The 22729-nt window shown below is 39.2% G+C and overlaps 2 protein-coding genes across 4 annotated transcripts; one reads left to right on the top strand and one right to left on the bottom strand.

Moving 5' to 3' along the window:
• The first annotated feature begins 562 nt into the window (after window positions 1–562).
• Window positions 563–7088, top strand: LOC107217313 (VWFA and cache domain-containing protein CG16868). The gene is made up of 9 exons (XM_015654804.2): window positions 563–1288; window positions 1409–1762; window positions 1847–2023; window positions 2112–2590; window positions 2657–2858; window positions 2938–3184; window positions 3351–4017; window positions 4182–4551; window positions 4677–7088. Exons 1-9 carry the CDS (start codon window positions 835–837, stop codon window positions 5207–5209), a joined length of 3483 nt encoding a protein of 1160 aa, XP_015510290.2. The 5' UTR covers window positions 563–834; the 3' UTR covers window positions 5210–7088.
• A 9-nt stretch (window positions 7089–7097) lies between these two features.
• Window positions 7098–8319, bottom strand: LOC107217241. Of its 3 annotated transcripts, none has more exons than XM_015654660.2 (3): window positions 8161–8319; window positions 7491–7929; window positions 7098–7343 (listed from the first exon to the last, which is right to left on the bottom strand). In XM_015654660.2, exons 2-3 carry the CDS (start codon window positions 7921–7923, stop codon window positions 7108–7110), a joined length of 669 nt encoding a protein of 222 aa, XP_015510146.2. In that variant the 5' UTR covers window positions 7924–7929; window positions 8161–8319; the 3' UTR covers window positions 7098–7107. The 3 variants fall into 3 exon arrangements, with proteins under 3 accessions (XP_015510146.2, XP_046595910.1, XP_046595911.1); XM_046739954.1 differs by having other exon boundaries at window positions 8240–8307; XM_046739955.1 differs by having other exon boundaries at window positions 8246–8303.
• Window positions 8320–22729: the final 14410 nt, after the last annotated feature.

Below are 22729 nucleotides of genomic sequence, written 5' to 3'. Positions count from 1 at the left end.
TAGTATTCGTTTATAATATCGTTTACGTTCGCAAGTATGATACATACAGACCATGATTATAGTAAGTATTATCCAATCGTAAATATTATTTAAACGGGTCGAAATTTATGTGTCTCATTAATGGAGCGTAATTAAGAAGACTTTAATGGGGTTATAGGGTGATGTCTCATGGAGCAGAACTCTGGTGGAGAGCCGAAAAACATCTTTTTACTTAAAGCTAATGGGGTTTCAAGTACGGTTCGCTAAAGTTTAGCTGCAGGTTGGGAATCCTCCTTTGAAGCCCGAGGGGAATTTCTACAATGCCATTTCGAAGTTTTAGGCCCCAATCCTGAGCACACCCAAATGGTGTTTCAAACTCGAGCTAGTGCGTATTCATAAATCCAGTTCGCATGCTAAATTCAGACCGTATCCGTGATTTATTGCGCATGCGCAGTTACGATAAGCACGGCGCATGGCATAAACAGATTGACCACGTGACTGCCCCACTCCTGTGTTATATGCGTATCATAGAGTTGCTATGTATGGATATGCCATGGCTACATACAGGACATACAGTAACGACTACTCGCCTTCATGCTTCCACGCTTGTGTGCTTCGGCCTAAATGCCGAGAAATAACGACCGTGCAGTGGCCAAAGATGTTTATACACGCAATGATATTTTTGCAAAAGATTATTTAAACTCTTTGCTGAAAGGGTCTTCAATAACTATTTCCAATGTATAAATGAACCGGTGATTTGAAATGTCTCGTCAAGTGCAAGCGGCACAATGAATTCCTAACCTATCCTGATTCCTGGAAGACGCTACCTCGGCTATTTCGTGATTCTAGGTTAGAATGGCCGTTGAATATTTACCTATCCGAGTTTTAGGACTCGTGATATTATTCATAATACAAGCGAACGCTGACTTCACGGATAACGGATCGGTCGTTAACTGCAGGGTTGATAAGCGGCTGCGAAAACAAATCGAGGTAGAGCCGTTGAATGGTTCGTGTTTACGTGACATCGTTGATCAAGTGTCAAAAACTCTTCGTAACGTCGGTAACGAGGAATTGGGAATAACTTCTTTCCAAGAAACCCTCGACCGTCTCGAGTTCAACCGGGTTCGTGATGATTTGAATGTGAAACTCAAATCCCTTACCAATAAACTAAACGCTAAGCTACAATCTTACATTGATTTCCTCACAAGGTCTAACGACCTGGTGCAGCCAATATTAAATGCCAAAAGTTCAAACGAAATTTATTCAAATCTACCTCGCTCTTCGAACATATGCGATGAAATCAAAAGAGGTGAGAATCTGGATTCAAACTAACTTAAACTTAAATATTACTCCTCCATGAATAATCTGAATAATTCTGTGTTCTTTACTGTTCGTATCATTTTGTTTTTCATTAACATTTGGTTTTCAGTTTTGACGAACTCTGAATTAAGGCATCTACACATCCTACCAACCTCTCATCCAGGTACAATATGCGGACCACCGAGCCTCTCTCAAAACACAGGGCTTTTGTTGTTGTCCCGATGCAAAAACCCCAAGAAAGTTCTGTTGCTTATTGAGCATGGAATCTTTATATCTGAAAAGGATGCCGGCTTGGCTCAGCTAACAGCTAAAACCCTTCTCGACATGCTTTCGGACAAAGATTATATTGGTGTTGTTGGATTGACTGGTCATGGTTCAACGCATTGTCCAGATCACCTTCTCAGAGCTACGGACGTTAACAAAATTCAATTAACCAGGCACATTGATACTATTATCCGATTTGGTGAGTTGCCAAATCTCTGATTATTGCAACTCAAAGTTATTCCGAGTTTGTTCATGGTGACCAACCAATGTTTCTATGTCACAGGTTCCAACCAGTCGCTCAATTTAGACATTAAATCCTTGACCACGAATTTGACTGGTGAAATAATATTGATACATTTGACAAACACATTGAAGGATATCTCAAACATCAAGCATGTCCGCAGTATCATTTCCACAGAACAGCTAATTCCATACTTGTGCACAATTTTAATTTTGTCAGGTAAATAATGCAATGAATGTAGCATCACAATGTACCCTGATCTACATCTTATAAGCAGATTTAATTAATTAATCTTTATTCATTACAGATTTAAAGCTCAAATTAGACATTAAGGAAGTCGCGGGTAACGAGACAATTGTGACACTGCCTACCCAAAATATTCTGAGTTTTGAACTAGCTAAGTTATTCTCAGGAACAAAATGTACTGAACCCAACACAAGCAATTATTACTTATCTGATCCATACTACGAACCTCGTAGCAAATCAATGTGCATATCTATGGGGCAAATAACGAAAACAGCCCTCCTTACCTTGGAAATAAAGTTGAAGGACTTTGTTGAAGATATAACGTACTTCGACGGAGGTCCAAAAACGTACGCCATACTTTTTGATAAAAGACGAAATGTTTGGATGCATAAAAGTTTTCCTAGACCTGAAGTCATGACTGAGCAGCCCTTGAAAGTTTCACTCAAAAATATTGAAAACATTGATGAAAATTCTACATTGAAAATGATTAACGAACTATCAGAAGGTGATGCTAATTTCACCACCATTTTAGGTCGAACGGTGAGTTTTCTTATGATACACTCAATGCTGTAGAAACTAAATGCGATGCTTATTCTTAACTTATAGAAACAATTCAGATGGAAGCATCTGGCATACGGAGATTTGATTATATGCATTGTGTCGGAAGGAGTGCAGGAGTCATTATCACTCATTAAGACGACAGCTTCCTTGCCTCCAGATCTCCTGCATCATCGGCTTGATTTGCTGTTACAATCGGTCATAGATAAAGATACTCTGTGTTCCAATCATAATAGAATAGTGGCTTTGCGTGAGTAGTCATTAATTACATTCAAATTCATGTTTAAAATTTTTTACATCATGGTTATCAACTACTCTTCATTCTACAGATACTGGTGTCGTTTATCTCTCACCATGGTGCTTCAAATCGCCGACCGAGCAGCTGCACCTCCTTGAAACCGATTCTGCAATCACAGTTCAGAGTTACATGGCATACATCAAAGACCCTACGAGACTATTGGTCAATCGCGTTCTCCACCCATCTGTCAGGCCTGATGTTGCCATGCTATCTCAAATTTTGAGTCACTTTCAACAACGTCATTTGCACAGCACATTGAACAAGTTCATCATCCGAAGGTAATTTGTTGAATGAACTGTAGAGTATTGTTCGTTTATCGCATCAGAAAACTGTTCTAGTCATCTTATTTATTGTTGTCCCTCAGCATACTTTAGATTTTAGTCTTCTTAGCGGTTGTCGTTATACTCTAGTAGAAAATAAAATTTCACCAAGAACTGTATGTAGGTATATCGTCGCGGTAGTCAGTGGGGTGATGGAAGTTTATCCAGGAACAGTACTGGACACTGGTTTGGATCCAAAGAGGAGATCGTGGTACGGAAAGGCATTGGAGCATCCAGGGAAAGTAACCCTAACATCGCCGTACCTGGATGCAGGAGGTGCTGGTTATGTTGTGACGCTCTCTCACACGATATTTGAGGGTCGTTCAGCTGCCCTTCATTCCAGCAACGATCCTGTCTTGGCAGTGGTATCGATGGATGTAACGATGGGATATTTTGCAAGACTATTACTAGAAATGTTTTCATTTTGTGGTGACATTAAGGTGAAGTGTTTCTTGATGGATGACAAAGGGTACCTAATATCTCACCCGGCGCTATTTGAGGCCCAAAACAAAGTAGAGCAACAGCACTTAACCCACGTGGAACCTGTTGTTGCCAACGATATACTTAACCATGAATTTTTCGTGGAGAAAAAACTCTGTGCCAGCCACCTTGATGGCACTATACAGAGATATTACCAATTCAATACCTCCCTTGAGGAAGTGCTGACCAACATCGTTCATGGGGAACATTGTGTCAAGTATCAGGTTGCTGTAGTGCCTGGAACCAACATTTTCCTTGGTCTTGTCAATGCTACCTGTAATGTACTATCAGCTTTTTGTCCCTGCAGTACAGTACGTATATTACTTGAGTAATATTCAATATCAGACATTCTCCATCATTCGTACAACTGTAAAAAGAATTGAACTCTCTTAATTACATTTAATTCGCAAATAGGTACCTTACCATTCTTTCCATCCAGTATAATAAACCTATGTATTTTTGTATTTTCTTCCAGATGGATAGACTTTGTTTGAACTGCAAAAGGATGGAGCAAACCGATTGTGAATGCCCATGTGAATGCCCATTATATTCAGAGAGCTGCGGTCAGTCCGATAACAATGAACTTGAAGCTTGCCATGCTCTTTACGAGCATGGACCAAGCCTACAGCCATCTTGGACGTATCCTGCAACTTTAAAAAAGTGCCCATCATTTGATTGTAAATCCTTCGAGAGTGCAAGGGAATGTCTTGGAGTTACAGGATGCCAATGGTGCCACATGGACAGTGATGCAGAAACTCCACTTTCCACACCATACTGCTCTGAACAGACTTTATGCTTTAAGGGAATATTCGGCTCTTTGACACCCTACGGCGATGGGATTTATCGTAAGCTTGGAGAAAAAAAAAGATCCATTTCTATAATTATTTTAAAAGCGAAATACAGATTTTTTCCCACAACTAATATTTGTTTAATTGCCTCAATACTGCAACAATTGTTATTTTTATTGCAGATTCTCATTCGGCAGATGAGATGGGGGTTCGCGAATGGCCGTCAGTGGGACCGGTAGCAGGCGGTATTTTAACGCTACTGCTCGTTCTGGGAATAATGTTGTACTGTTACCGCCTTAGGTCAGTGCAATCCGGGTTGGAGCATCAATGTCTCCATATGCACGCTTCTCCAGAAACCCTGAGAATGTCGCACTTGGAAGGCGATGTAGAACCAATGGAAATTGACCAGGCAAAAAGCAACCTAAACTCTCTTTTGCGTGATGGAGTGGCTCCTATATCGCCGTATCGAGTTTCAACGAATTATCGAAGACCTCCGGGCGGCGACAGCGACCATGGCTACAGCACCATGACGCCACACGACGACTCCGAACAACAAACGTTCGCCGAACCGTTGCTGGTCGTTGGCGGAAGCAGCGAACCCGAGCTCCAAAAACAGTCCGTGAGGCCTCCTTCACCGACAACACGGCTGGGGTCGCCCCATCACGTCTTAGCGCCGGTTACAGTCCATCGGAATATGGAAACAAACTACTGTTAGCCATCGATCTTTTGAGGAAATGTGCCTAGATGCCACCGATTGAATTCTTAAATTGGTTAAGTAGACGCTATTTACTTTACTTATCCGTTTATTCAAAATTTTAGTAAGCCCACTAATTTGATTCACTTATCTGTTAATTTGAGGTGTAGGTAAAGATGTAGCTTTTTCTTGAAGAAGTACGTACGTACGTACGCACGAGTAGACGGCTGAAAAAATTCGTTCAATTCGATTCAAGACTGTTTTATTCGGAAGTATGTAGACTGAGCTTCAGTGGCGTTTTCTTTTGTTTTTTTTTTTTTTTAATATTTATTAAAATGAATTAATTCCAATTAAAAAAGATGTCAATGAAGCTCAAATTATATAGTTTCGAATAAAACAAAGCCCAATTAAATTCACTGATTGTTGAGACATAAATTCCCAAAATTCACCCAACTTTTTAGCCGTTCATTCGTTTGTACCAACTTAAGGAATATTAAGTTATAAGTTATACAAGGTGAGCAGCTATATTTTTGTAGGTATTGTAGCTGTATAACTAATTTACTGTGTTTGCTATCACATACCACATACCTTTGAACAAATTATGCCCACTATCTTTTGTAATTTCGTCTAACCGTAGCAAACTCAATCCTTATTTAGTAAATAGTAAAATCTGCCAGTGATTATGATTTTGATAAACAGAATTTGCACACTCGGTGAAAATTTATTTAGTAGGACATACCACGCGCACATTTTTTTTGGTTTTGTCTAATTTTCCGTAAATTTTTAAGCTCGGAATTTTATGTAATATATATGATTACGACTTCGCAAGGTGTGTCATATGGTCTTGCCATGTTAAATTATATGGCACCACACAGAAAATATTTTTTTAAACGAAACAGAATGCTGATTCAATTTTCAATTAGTTGTTATCCATATTCATCTTTGCAAATTCGTCTTGCCCGAAATTCCAAACGGTGATCCTTTGAGCTTTATTTTTAAATACAGTATTTTTCCAAATTTTGAACCGTTGCCGAAAACTTATTAGATACTTGGCAATAATTCAAAACTTAGGAATTTTTTATTTAAATTTTTTTCAAATTAAACTTCTATATATTAGCAATAAGATTAAAAAAGTACTGAACCACAATTCTAGTATTAGATTGAGTTATCAAAAACTGAATGCAGGTTCTGCCTAATGCGAAGTTACAGTTTCCTGTGATTCTCCCATTAGTTTGAAATTGCCAAAATGTACAAATCTTATTTCTATTCAAGTTACAACAAAATGTAACTAATTACAGTATATTAAACCGGTGCAAGGTAATAGAAATAACGATAACCTTACAGACTGAAATCTGAATTGAGTAGCTTTCCTACATTTGAGATATAAATTTAATACTATTTATTATTGTATTTACACTAGATATGCAGTATAATTTTTACTTTTATACAAACATATACGCACAAGATGTATAATGGGAAATATCTATTTTAATAAGGTGCATAAATATATGTAAGAGAATTACAATGTTTCATTTATAGGAATAAGTTTTGTTCCTAACAATTTACTCGTTCGATTCCAACAACTGTGGTTGGTGGACTTATAATACTGAATATTATTTGGATTGTATTACGTTTTATATTTCGAGAATAGTTGATAATTTATTCTTGTGGCATATATCTTGCCAATGTTTACTGCCTAATATCATAACGTATGTAGTTATTGTGCTTAGTTATTTGTTTTAATTATGATGTAGTAAAGTAATGTATCTTCTAAGAATGAATTAATTGTGCAACGTGATCCTCCGATTATGACAAATTTACTGCATAATTGAAGTACCTACATCGTTCTTGTATGTTAAACCGTATATATTTTCGTTATTAAAACCATTTTACACTGACAGTATTAGTCATAGTTTTCCTTACTTAAATATCGAATCATTTTTTTTTTTTTTAATCATTAAATCATCTTCCAAACTCAGTTCTTCGTCTTCAAAATCACTCATCTCATCCTCTTCATTGTTCGAAAGTTTTAGCGATTTTAATTTTTCAAGTAATTCTTCTCGAGTTCTAGGCTGCTCTGCAACATTTTCCAACTGTTCTTCTGCCATACCTTCTTCTGATTTTGATGATTCATTGTTGTCTCCTTGTGGTTTACCTGAAAAATTATGTTACCACGAGTGAATAGATTAACCAACATAGGATATTATTTATTATTACACATACTGCCAAATTCACAATTTGAGTTCATTCGAAATTACGCGAGTTTCACACAAAATACTATATGTGTAAAAATGATGCATACCTTTTCGATTCATGTAGCGAATAAACGTTCTCCTTTTCCGTTCGGGCAGTGCTTTCAGCATAACTTGTAACTCGGTGTCCAATTTGAGTTGTTCTTGAACTGTTGGTTTACCAGGAATAAGTTCACTCTTGATTCCGCATTTTGGACAAACTTCGTTTTTTTTCGCGCAAGGGCCGCACATTATGTGATAAGCATGTTTGACAGTTTTCTGCTCACATTTGACACATTTGGACGGTGCCTTTAGAGGCTTGTACTTTTTGTATTTAATCTTCCATTCGATTATTTGTTTGCAGCGTTCGCACACATTCGCCACATCTATACCATTAATAAACTTGGTTTTGTGACTAGTGTCGTGAAGATTGTTTTTGAAAGCATGCCTATTCTGGTACTTTTGTGGCCTGGAACGCGCCGCGTTGCCTTTTTGTGAACTCATTATAATCTGAAATAGATCAATTTTATCATTATTACACGTAGTTGGAAACCGCATGGATGTGAAATGGAACGGAAATAAGTTCGGAATGTTGAATTCCCGCCAAAAGTACTATCTTCAATCTAACCACATGAAGTGAGAACCGTGAGAAGTACTTAGGTTACGTGCGGTCTCAACGTTCTATTGAAGCATCCAAGAAAATTTAAGAATACAGTATCGAGACAGAAGATTGATATTTACTGAGTTATATTTATAAAGCTGCGTGATTACAATACAACGTAATTTATTATCGCCAAATTGCAATATGTTTCTTCAGTACTTATACTTGTTAGATCTGTTTTCCCGTTGTAGGGACTCTGGTGGGATACTTGCTTGTAACCCCCTAACGTGGGGATTGCGAACCTATATAATCACATGGTCGGACATCATGTCTGACAATTTACTTCGTAATCTTGTCACTAGATGGAATGACATGCTTAGTTGCTCAGAATTCTCCTCTGACACTGGAATACGTGGACGCGATTTTTACAATGCATTTAAATTTCGAACACTCTTCTATAGAACATTTGAATCTGGACCGATTACCAGGATTCGCCGATTTTAAACGTCGGCAAAAATAAGAATTCGGATCCAATTTGATGAATTCAGTATATGATCGAAATGTAGTCTCTATGAATAGTGGTCATCAAGTGATCATCAAATTATCTTGTTTTATATTTTTGGCCGGAAGGCCCGCGGCAACTTTTCGACAATTGCTGTCTACCTGCCATAATCTACAAGAATAATTAATTACGTAACGTGGTAGCCAAAAGTCTTTATGAATAATAAAATGTTGTCACAACGTGGGGGGTCTGTACCGCATGTATAATGGATACTGAGGTTTACTGTCTTGCAATTATTTGATTTACTATCCCGTCTTACTAGTAGACGGGCTTCACTATATTTTTGTACGTATTTCCATTCGAAATTCAAAATATTTCCACTGCGAAACTACCATGGATAGTATGGAACGTGAATCAAGAAATAAATCTGTTAGAATCTCAACGAATTGGTTTTTGTTTCTGAGCTCCATTTCAAAGACCGAGTATGTGTTATTTCAAGATGAGCAATGATATACATATAACTGTGGAACCGAAAAATATAGTTTCGATTACAAAATGAGAATGAGTTTTGTAGTTACAACCAGAAAATCTAGTATGTGTTACTATTTTTTCTGGTTGCACGGTCATTCCTGCCATATTTTCTTGCAACTATTGGTGATGGCAGATGTTAGCCCAAAAAGAAATAGCTGTTAAGGTCTCATTAAACTACAAAAATACAGTCAACTAAACAAATAGATACAATGTTGCGGAAACCAGAAAATGTAGCATCGAAAATTACAATCGCATTAAACAGTTACTTTTACCACATTTTCTTGTAATTCCCACGATATTTCAACCTTCATTGTAATAACACCCATTTTACTAGAAGTTCATCGGAACTGTAACAGATGAAATTTCTTTCAGTGTTTGTCAAACTCTTTTAGACGCTCGAAAGGGATTCATCGAATTTATTAAACTTGATTGTACGGAATTTCTAGCGCTATTCCATCAATGCTCTTCTTGATAAATCCACTTCCGTATAGGTTGGCGACGTCGTTTATTGTTACCAGGCATCGATTAACCGCAAACCTCCGCGAGGCCGCTGACTCATTGTCGCATGAGGTACTAAAGTAAAAATAAACACAATCTTTAACACAATCTTTAGTAAATTATCCGTTCTATAATGCTAGACTGTTGCAAGAATCACATCTTCCGGCAACGATACTGTAGGTGCATCTTTCTTGAATTGAAATAACAGACAATTGCAGACAAAGTTGCGGACGTCGCGGTCACAGGAAAACGTTCACAAGCCACGTGGTTCTATTTTCACTATATTTCGACCCCTCCTACGTCGATGTAGCCTACCTCAGACCCCCCCGCCTTTCCACCAAATGGCACTTGGCTTTTGCGTACTTTTAAACTTATTATATTAACAAAATTTTGTTATTAAATTTCAAAAAAAAATCTCAAATCGAATGTGAATAATTATATTGCTTTATTTTCAAGGGCTTTAAGAAATATAAAAGCTACGCGGTCTCCCCTTAGTACCCCCTCCCCCTCATGCGGTCGCAAAGTAACTTCTTGGCACCCGCCCCCCCCCCCCCCCCCCCCCCGTCTCTAGAGGTAACTGTATGTAAATGAACCACGTGGTTTATGAACGTTTCCTCATCAACAAGAGGGCCACTTCTTTTCGAACTTGAAAGTTGTCACAAACTACGCGAATGCTAAGTTTTGCAGAGAAAGACCCGCGACACTTGTGGTATTGTCATACAGAAATGGACGTTGATATGATTAACCGATGTTGTAAGAACGAGTATATTGTGTGTTTGCATATTTCTGTTGTTCATGACGGCTGCAGTGCTTTCAATCTTGCAGGTGTGTAAGGAACTCGCTGCAATGTATTGGAAATCTGCACTTGGTTTTTTTTTCATGCGAAAGACATGCGAGTGACGTATACCCACGTACTGCACCTATAATAGAGGTCTCGAAGAGTTTACTCCGTAAGCTCTGATGGTGGAATGGGAAGATATGGGTCAGACGTACATTATTTAAATTTTAAAAGCATTTCAAAGTTTGGTTAATTCGTGGATCTGCCGGCGCGGCTACTGCAGTCTGGTGTAGGACACTTGACAGATTGACATGCAGTCGCGCTAATGCCGTTGTTGAATATTTCAGGTCGTTTCACCTGTCACACCGACGCCGTGGAATCTATGTTTAGTCTATGCCGGTTACCCTCTCGAACTTTCAACCTCCGATGACCCCGACGAGGGCGGCGCGATCTGCACCCGGTCGCGGCTAGCCGATAATTACCATCTTTGATTGATAAATTGAATAAACGTGATATATCACGTGGCAGGTAAAGGTATGAATATGGTATCACCAATTACAGCCCGTCAAAAAGCTTCCACTCCACGTGAGGAGGAAAAGTTATTTTCAAATTATGGTAATTAACGAATGGCCCTAGCTATTCCCCGTCCTGCTGATTCTTCACGCTCTGTATTTGTTGTATAATCCTAGTCGCTTACACCTCGGTAGAATCGCATAACGGTCACACTGGGTGAAATTCACCCGAAAAGTGATTTTGCGCTTCAAAAATGAGTTCTAAAAGTCTAAACAAAATACCTAGGTATTGTTTAAGGAATGCAGAAAAAAGTTCTCTCAGTTTTCCTAACTAATATTGATTGATTGCCAACAAATATTGTAAAACATCGGCAAAGTAAAAAAATAAAAACCAAAAATGTCGAAAAAAGGCCCTTATTTCGCGTGAAGAATGGCGCCACGAGGCCCATTTCTACGACTAAGAGACTCAACGAGGAGTTTGAAAATTTTTTCGGGTGAAATTCACCCAGAGTGACCGATTAGGGGTAATAGCGCCACCGAGAGAGTTCAGCAAGATATACAGACATGAGCTGCATTGGGTTTTGGAAACTAATTTATAATATCCCGTACATGTGCATATATATATATATGGATTAGTGCCATACACCAATGAGCTGCTACGAACGATTCTATTCATTATTAAAGTGGATCAACTGTAGTTGTACACCTTTACCGCCTGGCAAGAAGAACATAATTATTCACGGGTACACACTAATTCGTTCTCGTAAATTCTTACTCGTTCATTCATTTTTGAATCATGATTCTGTGATAGCGTGCGTATTATGGTGAATATAAAGAACGAAATAATGCTTGGCAAAAAGGCAAAGATACCCTAGGTGTAACTGTAGTATTTGACTAAGTTGCGGAATTGTCTCCGCAGCCATCGCATAACTGGTATCGGATAGTTTGAATGTCCCACTTCATCACTGCAACTCATGGGGTGCCTGCATCGAGAGTATATACGTACTACTGTACTCTAGTCGTTTTATCTTGAAATAGGACCTGCTCAGCTTGGAGCACTCTGTACAACCTGTTTTCTGAAACAGGATATCCATACGGAGTAGGTTTACAGCTCGCGCTTATAGTTTGTGCTAAAAAATAGTGAACCGAAATATGTATACAGTTACGATATCCAGCCACCAGAGTTGGTTTAAGCTGCTTTCCTTACAATAAATATCCCTAGTTATCAATTAAGTGCCACTTTTCTCGCGCCGACGCTAATTCCTCTACGGAGAACACTAACGCCAAAATCACTTGACTTTATAATTATAGAAAGAGAAAGATGTCCAAGACCTTCCACATCGGTGTCATTTCTATCTTTTTCCGTCAAGAATCTCTACGGATCCCTTCAAAATCATTATGCATCACATCGCAGGTAGGACATCACGCGATTTGGATAGAGATAGTATCGCCTTAGAAACACAAGCATTTACGTGAAGAAAACAGGCGGCTGGTTATTCGGAGTTTAAAATCATAAGCAGCAGCGGCGGCAGCAGCAAGAAAACTTGAGAACACTTCATCACCAACATGCGTGCAGTATGAAAGTATAACCTGCAGGAATTTATCCTGGAAGACAGTATGGTGTTGTTCGACACTAAACACAACGGGATCATCGCGTCTTGTGCTTCCTCATGTTTCAGGTGAGGTTCACGGGCAATTGACAGCAAAAAATAAATTCCGACCTACCCATGTAAAAAATTATGGTAGAGAATAATGAAAAATATATATCATGTTCTCATATAGAATGTATACACTCTGATGACCACATGTTCATAAACGTACGCACGCCTATGTGGGCATAACTATTTTCTACAGGCCGGCATCATGACCGAAGAAGATTGCGTCAGTCAACCATCAATCATTCTGTACGCTCACTCGTCTATTCCCACTCTATTATGGCAATTCAAATACAGTTGGAGAAACTCCGGCTCTTTCTTGAATCGTTTTTAAGATGCCTACATTATGTTTCCTTATTATTTTTCACTTTGTAATTCTTCTTAAACTCCACCAAGAAGATTTCTCAACTACAGAAACATACCTCTGTCGATATAATTAATGTACAATTTACAAAAATTGTGTTACCAATTATTAATACTTGTGTATAATGAACAACCCCATCGAGCATTGCGATACCAACGGAGGATGTACAGATAGACGCCTGCAATGAGAATGTGTACAGAACTATTTGTGGCAAAGTTCAGATGCATGTCCATGGTAGAAATTGACACAAGTTTAATTTATACACTTGCAGTTGAATCTGGATGCTCATTGGTTGGGTGGTATGGATCATACACTACTATAATACAATGGTCTACTGTACAGTGCATATAGTCTATACTTATATCCTATTTATTGATAGCAGTTTTGTTGAATCTCTGCTCTTCCCTGATTATGATTATCGCCCGAAAGCCAGTATTAGTAAACAAGGCTTTCTGAGCAACAATCAAAAGCATAAAGAACAGATCGCAGTTGTTGAAATCGGTCCTCCTTCCCCTGCAACGATGAAAGTTCACGGTAACAAAACTGCAATAATTAGTACCCGCCTTTTTGACAAAAGGTAACGATAAGAATTCGCAGACGCATTGTCATACATGACAGATATGTTCGGATGGTCTTATCGACAGGGTGAAACGTGGTGTATTGTTTTGTCATGTGATCACTCATCAAACTCTACAAAATTACTCGTTCCTCTTTATGATGTCATTAATTGAAAACAAAACTACTGGCTATGGTAATTATAAAAACATTTAGATGATGCAAAGAATTCAAATTATACAATTTTTGCAGTCAATGAGTAGACGAAAAACATAAAGAAACACGTTCGTCACCGGCGGCTCTAGACGCTTTAATCTCTCTCCGTGATCTAATACCAGCGTGAAAAAGTGAACGCATGATGACTGTATAAACGGAAAAAAAAGAATAGATGAAGAAATACGAAATGACCTCAGGAGCCAGAACACGTGCAGCGGGATTTGAAATTCGAACGCGCGTGACGTAACGGAGACAAACTACTTGCTATACCTCGTTCGAACCAGCCAATTCCTCTGTAAGTCTTCCACAACCGATTGTAAAAAGATTCATTAGAGTTCTATGATTCACCGGCGTCCAAAAATGGTGCGTTCCGGTAGGAAGTAAGTCAAGTCGCCAAATGGATAGCTGCAACTATAATATATTACAGCTGTTTGCATAGTTGGGTGAATTTCAACTTATGAAAATTTAATCGAAGTATGATTAGAAAAGAAGGGAGCGAATCTAATCCTAAATAAGGAAGTTCGAAATCGTTGCACAATATTTAAAACCGTGCTGTATTCGTATCACTGGGCATGTGGCGCGGGCAGTCGATCATTCGTGTTGTGTTGTGTTGTGCTGTGTCGGGCTGATGAGCAGTGTGAATATCGTCGCAAAGGATCAGTGCTGGTGTTTTAACTAAAAACAAAGAAATAAAAACTGACTGCACTGATCACTTCCGAGTTGCAATCTATTCAAAAGATAGGAAACGTTTGAGAGCGAACGACCGCCGCGCCGGAGATCCTGAGCGCGAATGTTGACCGGTTCGCGTTGCAGTTGAGCGCTTCTCCGTCGCAGTAAGGGTTTGTCGACCCGGGTGGGGATGATCAGGAGATGCAACTCTGCGGTCCTTAGTGAGCCTGCGCGTGAAATTCGCATCCCCGGATATTCCGACAACGTCAACCGGCCTTCTCTCATCCTTTTAACTCGGTCCGCATCCACCTGTAGAGTAAAATTAGATTCCAACTTTGATACAGGTCTATACGTTTACATGGCTGTAATAGATTTGCGTGTGTAAAGAACGTTTAAAGATTAATCGTCAAGAAATCATATTAATATTCATGAGTTTTCAAAGCGTTCTTATCTGCGCGTAAATTGATGATCGTCGTCGTCGCCTGATGCTGTACGTTATTCAGTTACCGTGATACAGGCGCTCATTTTATCTGTCGCTAAGAGTGAGGAAGAGCTGAAGAAACAAAAAAATATTTCATCGCTTCAATATCCGAAAACTGACGCAGTTTTTTCAATATGTCCTTTGCATAAATCTCGTGGATGAGAGAGGGTCGCGGATTATATTATACGTACTGTAACCATCGTCAATACGTTAGTTAACCAACGAAACATCTGTCTCGTAGAAAGCTGTATATTCAACCGGGCGTAAAACACGTCTGAACGGATTAAACTCTATCCTCTCGCGCGTAGGAAAAAATACAGCTGATTTTGAGCAGATTGAAATATTTGCAATATAGAACATTGTTCTGGAATGGATGCCACGATTATTGACAAGTCATTTCGACCGAACAGGAATCAACTTTGAAGGGGAAATATCACTTTTTGAGAGTGAAAATTGTGAAAATCTAACACATTAGATAATATTAATTCTGCGTTCTGTTTCAAATTCATAGCCGCCAACTTCTGGGTTGCTAAGGTTCGCGAGCAACCCCTCCCAAAACTATCGAATTATGAGTATGACGTTTATCGTTTGTAGGTATTAAGTAATAAATAATTTAAAAAATAATAAAACATTGATTGAATTAGAGTTGATGGGTAATCTAACTTCATAGATTCTTTACATTTTTCCATTAGTTTGTTTATTTTTAACATGAGTCCTCGGTTTTTCGATTGAAGATTTGTGTTTTTAAGATGGTCCCTTGCGTCCGCGTACTATAACATCAAAACCAGAGTTTCATAAAAATTAGCGCCTGTATGTTCCAACATCATTTTTATCCCACTGTACATTTCTGGTGTCGCTAAACTGAACAGATCTGTACATCGCGTGAGAGAAACATGAATTCGGCTCCACTGTATACGGAATTATTAACAAAAGTTGAAAGGCGTTACTGCGGCATGGTAGGAGACTTTATTTCATACGGGACTCGGATGAAGAGTTCTTGTAATGTCATTCGTCAAGGCTCAAAAATGATTATCATTGTGGACAGTGTTGGTGTCCGTCGTAAATAACGATTTTGCATCCGCAGTGCTGCAGCTATATCATACAGTGATGAACTACGTAAACCAGTACAAAGCGAACCGGGAGTAAAAAAATTATAAGATAAAATCATCATTAAGAAGTACAAACGGAAGTTTGATCTTATAACTCAATATTCCTCGGTCTGCTTGAGTTACAATCAGCTTTAGCTTCAATTAAGATTTACAAACGAAACCTCTTCACATTCTGTTCCGGCTAACTCACGTGAATCATGTTGATATTATCGGGGAAAGCCTAAAAAAAAAGTCTTAAGTCATTGCAGATGATATGCCGAGCGGCGTACTAGTAACTTCAAACTTTGTTTTTATTATTTTCTGCGAGTTTGCTTTCTTGAGAGTTGCGTAAACATCTTCAGAATGCTTCAGGCAAGCGTGACGACTATACAAGCCGTAACCGTGACGACCGTTAATTAAGGCTAATTAGAGTGTAAAAAGTAATAAGTAGGGCTATAAAGTTCGATAAAGTATGCTCAAAGTGAACGACGTAAATAAGTGGTAGTTCAATGTGACATATCATGCAACAACAATATCGTGCCTGCACGTCGAAGACTGAATTGTTCGATTTTCGAATCGGACAAAGCTAGAGCCGTGATACATAACCTATACACGCAGGATAGTGCAATGCTCCTGCGGCATTGGTTATGCGATGGTGCCATGCTCGCCGGCCGCAACTCTCTCGGCCGTCCAGTTCGTCGACTCAAAAGTTCCAACCAAGGGCAAACTATGAGTAATCGCGATCCACGTGGCAACGGGAGCCTGGTTATGCAACCGTTTCACCGTACGTACCGTACGTATACCTATAGAGCTCTCTGCGTACGGCAAAAGAGTTTCCATGCCGTAAAGTCTTGGCGCGCAGTGCCTGTGCTGTGTGCCAGTTCGTTCGCGCCCCCTTCACTATCGAGCTGACATTATTATTTCACTCTCTGAGCAGGTATGCTCTTCGTTGGTTCATCTACACCAGGCAATTGTTTCTTTGCCGTTCTGTAGACACGAAGCGTCATTTGATGAGAATCGGTTACTTTCGTTGGGCTGCAAGTAACTTCTCGCGAGCTTAAATCCGATGCTCGAAAAAAGTCCTAAATATACTCGTTCACGTTGAGTATCAGCTCGTACTTCCGCAACTCTACCGCTCGTCATACGAGTTATATACGCGGAGCTGCAGAGGGTCGATGGGACACGTTGAATCGCGTGAATTGTGGAATCCGGAATCTGAAGTACCCCATACTTTTATCCCTGATGCAGTTTTATCCCAGGGGCCTAAGCGCTTTTTTGTATCAGGATTTCTCCACCGATAACCTGAGAGCGAGCACGTGTTTTCGACAAGGCGCTATTGGTCCCTCGAAAAAGAGATATATACGAGAAGAAAAAATATCTAGTCAGTAGGCAGTGAAAGCTGTACGCAGTACCGTCTGCCGTCAAGCCTAGTCGATTGGTAGAATCACTTATACCTGACACAATGCCTGATGTTGTAGAATCAATTAAATAATATCTTTCTTCGCCGTATTTCTTGTCGTAAAGTTATATCTGCGGTATTATAGCCTCAAGTACAGGTATACCTAATATGCACAACCATAGTTGCAGTGTAGCCACCGCCCATCCGTATACCTTATTGTATACATATTATACAGTCGTACTGAGAATACGTTAAGCTCCAGGAACCAATTATCTTGATGATGCTTTTGTAACAAAAAAGAAAAGCAAAGAACGATAAAAAAAAAAGTTCGACTATAAAATGGAAACTTGTACAAAACAAATTCAACATTAAGATGAGTATTCAGTATGTGCATATATATTTATTAGACATACCGCATGAAGGTTTTTTCTGTCAAGATTAACAATCTATGCGTAATGAAATTTAAGAGAGTTATAAACTCCGAATATCTTCGATCCATTGTTTTCGGATATTCGCCAGATGCGACGTTACCAGATAAATATAATGATATTATACATACGATTCGTGATACAAGGAACGTATGAGGTTTACAGAATTACACCGTTAAGCGAATCCCCAAATTTTCAACAACCTCTCACCAGTGGCTTTTTATCGGACATTGAACTATCTGGGATATAAATTTTTTCTGGTTTCTCCCTCAACACTGCGGAAGAATGGCTGGTTAATTTTTTCATCAACCGTGACTCACGGTTCTAGGAACACCGATAGAGAGCAATTTCTTGTGCAAGATATCTCCGGGAATCAAGGGAAACTATCCAGTAACACGTTTCAGTGTTTGTAATGGTCAATAAAACGACCCATAGTTTTTACGTTTTTGTACACATTGTTTGTCTGAAACAAAGGTACGATATTGCTGGTACAAAGTAACGCGGAATAAACCCGTTGGTGAGATCAAGTAATTAACTGTAAACGCGATAATTATGTAACGGAAAGTTAATCGACAGATTGAGAAAAGATCGTATTTTTTGAACAAAGAAACTAGTGACAAAGAGCTGAAGGACAATCGGAGATACATCTATGGCGGAACCGGGATGTCGCGGTGAATCAATAACCGGAGCTGGGGAAAAGTTTAAAAGGAATATCAAAAGCAATCAATCTTTCACCCTGCAAAAGTTTAAAAGACTTATTCCGTGAATGCTATGCTGAGAGTTTTACCAATAATTATAATAAATGCAACGATTTTTCATGGCTTGAGAAGACGGTTGTATAACAATTGAAATGATAATTTTTTTAAAAATAGTCGTGACAGATAACCACTCCAATCATTATATTATACAACTGTTCATATACGGACAATCGTCATCCTGTTATTGTTGATGACATAGCAAAAACATAAACGGACTTGGTTCATTATCTTTTCGAGACAGCAAGAATATACAGCATAGATCTAGATCAAGCTTTGTAAGCTTTAAAACAATCAAAGTTGAATACACGTCATGTCAAGTTGCCTGGACTAACTAGATTCAAACTCCTCGTATATAAGTACCAATACATATAACGCAGTTGTCATGATATTTGTGGCGAGTTCAGTGACAGGATAAGAATGACACTGTTTCGTGTTCTGCAAAAGGCCAGATTCACGAAGAAGAGATTGCGTGACAAGTCGAGCCGAAGAACGAGTCACCTCAGGCGTGATACATCGATCAAAAAATTGATAAGAGGTTAATGATACTTGGCCGTATCTTCAGGGGGAAGCTGTGAACAGCCTCCCACAGATCTATATCCTCTCACCAACAGGACTGGTCGGATGAATTTAAGCATGGGTTCGGTAAGAGTTGAACGACCCTATAGAATAAAATTCGTATTTAAAATTGCACAATGAATTATTATGGTAATCGCGATGCACGGTTGGAAAATTCGATGGGGCCAGTACTCATCTAACGATTTATGATTATAAATTTGAAATCGATTTACCACCAATCAATCTTTATTATGGATATGGTAGAAGGTAAATCTTTTACGTTGAACGCAACAGATAACAGTGATCAATGTAATACTAGTACCTGTGTTATGAATCATCGTACGCGTTGTGATGTCTAGAGTTTCAGGTCCGTATAGGAAAGCAAAAAGTGAGTGTCCGATTCTTTACTTTAGCAACAAACCAGCCAGGTTGTATGGACCAGGAACCATTTCGAGACAAAACAACACTCATGTCTGTACATGATTGTTGGTCTTCAATCTTTTAAACCATTCGCGTAAAATTTCACAGAGACGTCTGAGAGACGAATAAAAATTGAAGAAGAATAAAAAATGCGAAGACATTAGCGAAAGAAGTATGTATGAGCAGTCGTTTAGACAGGATCAGAGTATGTGCTTCAAAAATGAGACTAGTTTCTTACGAACGTGTGCATCTTCTTTTTGAGTAAATCCACGTGCATATAGAGATCCTGAGAAGTAACACAAGTTGCATACACAGAAACAGTTTTGTCAATTTACCTGTGTAATTTACCACAAAAATGATGCGGTGTGTAACGTTAAAAGTTCCACATTAGTGGAGACACGAGAAATTTCAGCTCATATAGGATCAAAGGATAAGAACGGAAGTCGCCATCTTGGAATATCCGGTTACCCTATATGCTGCCCCTCTTTTTCACTCTCTCTCTCTTTCTCTCTTGACAAACATGCAATACCGGAAGCCAACCATGTAGTATGTAAGTGAACGTAAATTTTCTACTAAATATAGTGACACCGAAGTACATTTGTAGACATAAGTCTTCATTAAATTACATCCCACATAACAGATTCGTTTTGTAGCACGTGCATGTGATGATTGCTTTCGTTGAGGAGCAACATGGTTTCATGGTGGTGGATATTTAGGCAAAAAAATCTGTCAAGGCTGATGTATTTCTTCAGGATGAGAAGCCCTGGCAACTGAGATACCCCGGTAAATACAAGTCATGCTCGGAGCGAGCATTCCTTGCAGAGGTTCTTCAGATACTACGACTCTGAAGTCCTTGTCTCCTGAAACTTCACGGATCCGCAGTTTACACTGAGCACCAGCGCATTTTTATTACATTATGGTACTTTTCGACATTCTCCTCTTAGTTCTTGCATGATCTCGGAGGCGTCAGAGTTTTTCGAAAAATGGCTGTAGTCGATCATCACCTTCCCAAGCAACATGCGGGATGACGAACGTACCTGCGCAAAGCAGCAATATACGATCCCTAAAAAGTCACAGTGATCCTGCCATGCAACGAATTATCGCCCTGAGAAATATTCTTTCCTCAACGAGCAAAAATTAGGATTCTGTGAGAAACCGTAGGGTAAGAGCAAAATCAGAGAGAACTGTTTCACAACTTAAGACAGTGTTGCCGTGTGCTAAAGGTGCCTAGATGATGTCTGCGTTGTGCAATACGGCTCTACTTACCGCACGAAGACATAAATTTTTTCATCTTTGGTGGTGTCTGCGGTTTAAAGGTGGTTGTACATAGACGTGAGAGATTTGCATGAATATATCTGCAATGCTATATGGATGAAAAACGTTACGTTCACAGCGAGAGAATTAAGAGCGAAGAATTCGATCGAAAAACGGAGAACACAATTTCATGGGTTCTGACCAAAGCACCGGCTTCAGCTGCTGCAATCGACACTGTAGGTACGAGTATGTACGGGTACATAGGTACTCGCCAGTTATACGTAACCTTGACGCAGTAGTTCTCAAACTTTAGAAGCAGAAGATTGAAGGATCGAGTTGGGAACTTTCGTTAGGCCAGATCTAAGCATCGTGTTGTATAAATGGTATCGAAAACCCATTTGCGGTGAAAGATTCCTCGCCCTCTGCCCCGGACGTGTTCATTTTTGTTTCAAAGATATCACCGTGGTTTTAAGTGCACTTTCATCCCCAGAGTTTCAAGTGGCTGAGTGCCGTTGCGAAAACTCTACACCCTTGATGTCACGTAGACGTAAAAGAGTGAAGAGCGTATCAACACGGATAAAAATTCATTTCATTTTCTTTAAACTCCCCGCAGCCGATAAACCGAGTGATTACAATGTTAAATGTATGTTCGGCGATTGTTGGCGTGATACGCATGAGACATCGAGGAGCGCTGATAACCTGACGTACTCTCGAGGGGAACCACACTCTACACATTCTTCTTCTACGTGTACTTGAATGATGAGTTTTCAAGCATCGGAGAGTTTTTGAGGCACCGAAAGGGACAGAATCATTATTTTCACGCTCACAAGTCACAGCCTGAATAAATATGAAATAATCTGTACTTTGAAACTCATTTCCACTACAAGAATTCCACCGAAAACTTTGGTGTCTCCATTGTCAAACCACTTTCGTGTGTTATAAGACATAATGCCGTGGTTTGCAACAATAAGTCGCTTGAGTAGGTGACAAACTGACAACCAACGTCAACCTTCCCTGGCACTCGAAACTGATCTTGTCAAGTTTAAACACAGTAACCGAATAGCGATGGAAATGATGGAGTCCTGGTGTGGGATTTGATAAGAAATTGAAATAGAGGTGGGTTACGTCAAGAAGAAACCGCCTCGTCATCCTGTTATATACGTGAGCGAAATCATAAAAAGGGATCCAAAATGTTGGAGATTACGAAACCAATCTGTTGTTCTCTATACGCATGTTTTTAAATTCTAGACTCTGTAGTTGTCGACTGCAATCGATACAAGTTGAAGAGTTTGGTGCTGCAAGTTAAGGCGGATACTAAGTTTCAGAAAAAAAACATGAACCTCACATAATCGTTAAAAACATGAATCTTTATAATTATATATTTGTACTTGTTATATACTTGTTGCAATAAATTTATGAAAGATATTTCGGTGGCATACCAATAATTTTTATCAAGTCAGTTTCTATTGCTTTTAACGATTCCCGTATAATAAGAAATTGTAGACAGTGTCCATGTAGATATATGTATACGAAATTTTACACGCGTCTTGTTCGTTCGTGAATAAGAAAAGAGGGATCCCTTCGCCGGGCAGGTAGGTATAAGGTATACGTATGAGATGTACACAAAAAACATCAGCTTCCCCGTACAATCGAACGGTTTCCATCAAGCAGCATTGAAACGAACCTTGTCGATGAAGATTCGTTTCGCTCCGCTTTTTAGCCGTCTAGTAGTCTTGTCTCCAAGCAAGAGATGAAAAATAAAAGGAAATAAGGAAAAAGACGAAGAATAAAAAAAAGAGACATAAACTGCGGGAATTTTTTACCAGTCACAATATTCCGAAACGAAAACGCCTCGGTGGGATAGAACCTGCGGCTACGTAACAGAAGGATAAGAAAAGTGTATTGGAAAAAAACGCTCGCCGTTAGTACCGCTTAAATAACTACGTGCTACAAGTGAAGCAGAACGAGCAACGCTTCGCCCCCTTCGCCCCCTTCGCCACTTCCTCCACCTCCGAACTACGACCGAGCTACGAGTCAAACAATAGT

Source organism: Neodiprion lecontei, chromosome 5 (assembly GCF_021901455.1).
Source record: "Neodiprion lecontei isolate iyNeoLeco1 chromosome 5, iyNeoLeco1.1, whole genome shotgun sequence".
Taxonomy (NCBI): domain Eukaryota; kingdom Metazoa; phylum Arthropoda; class Insecta; order Hymenoptera; family Diprionidae; genus Neodiprion; species Neodiprion lecontei.
Note: the sequence above shows the minus strand (reverse complement) of the source record. Positions and strands in the feature narration are given on the sequence as shown.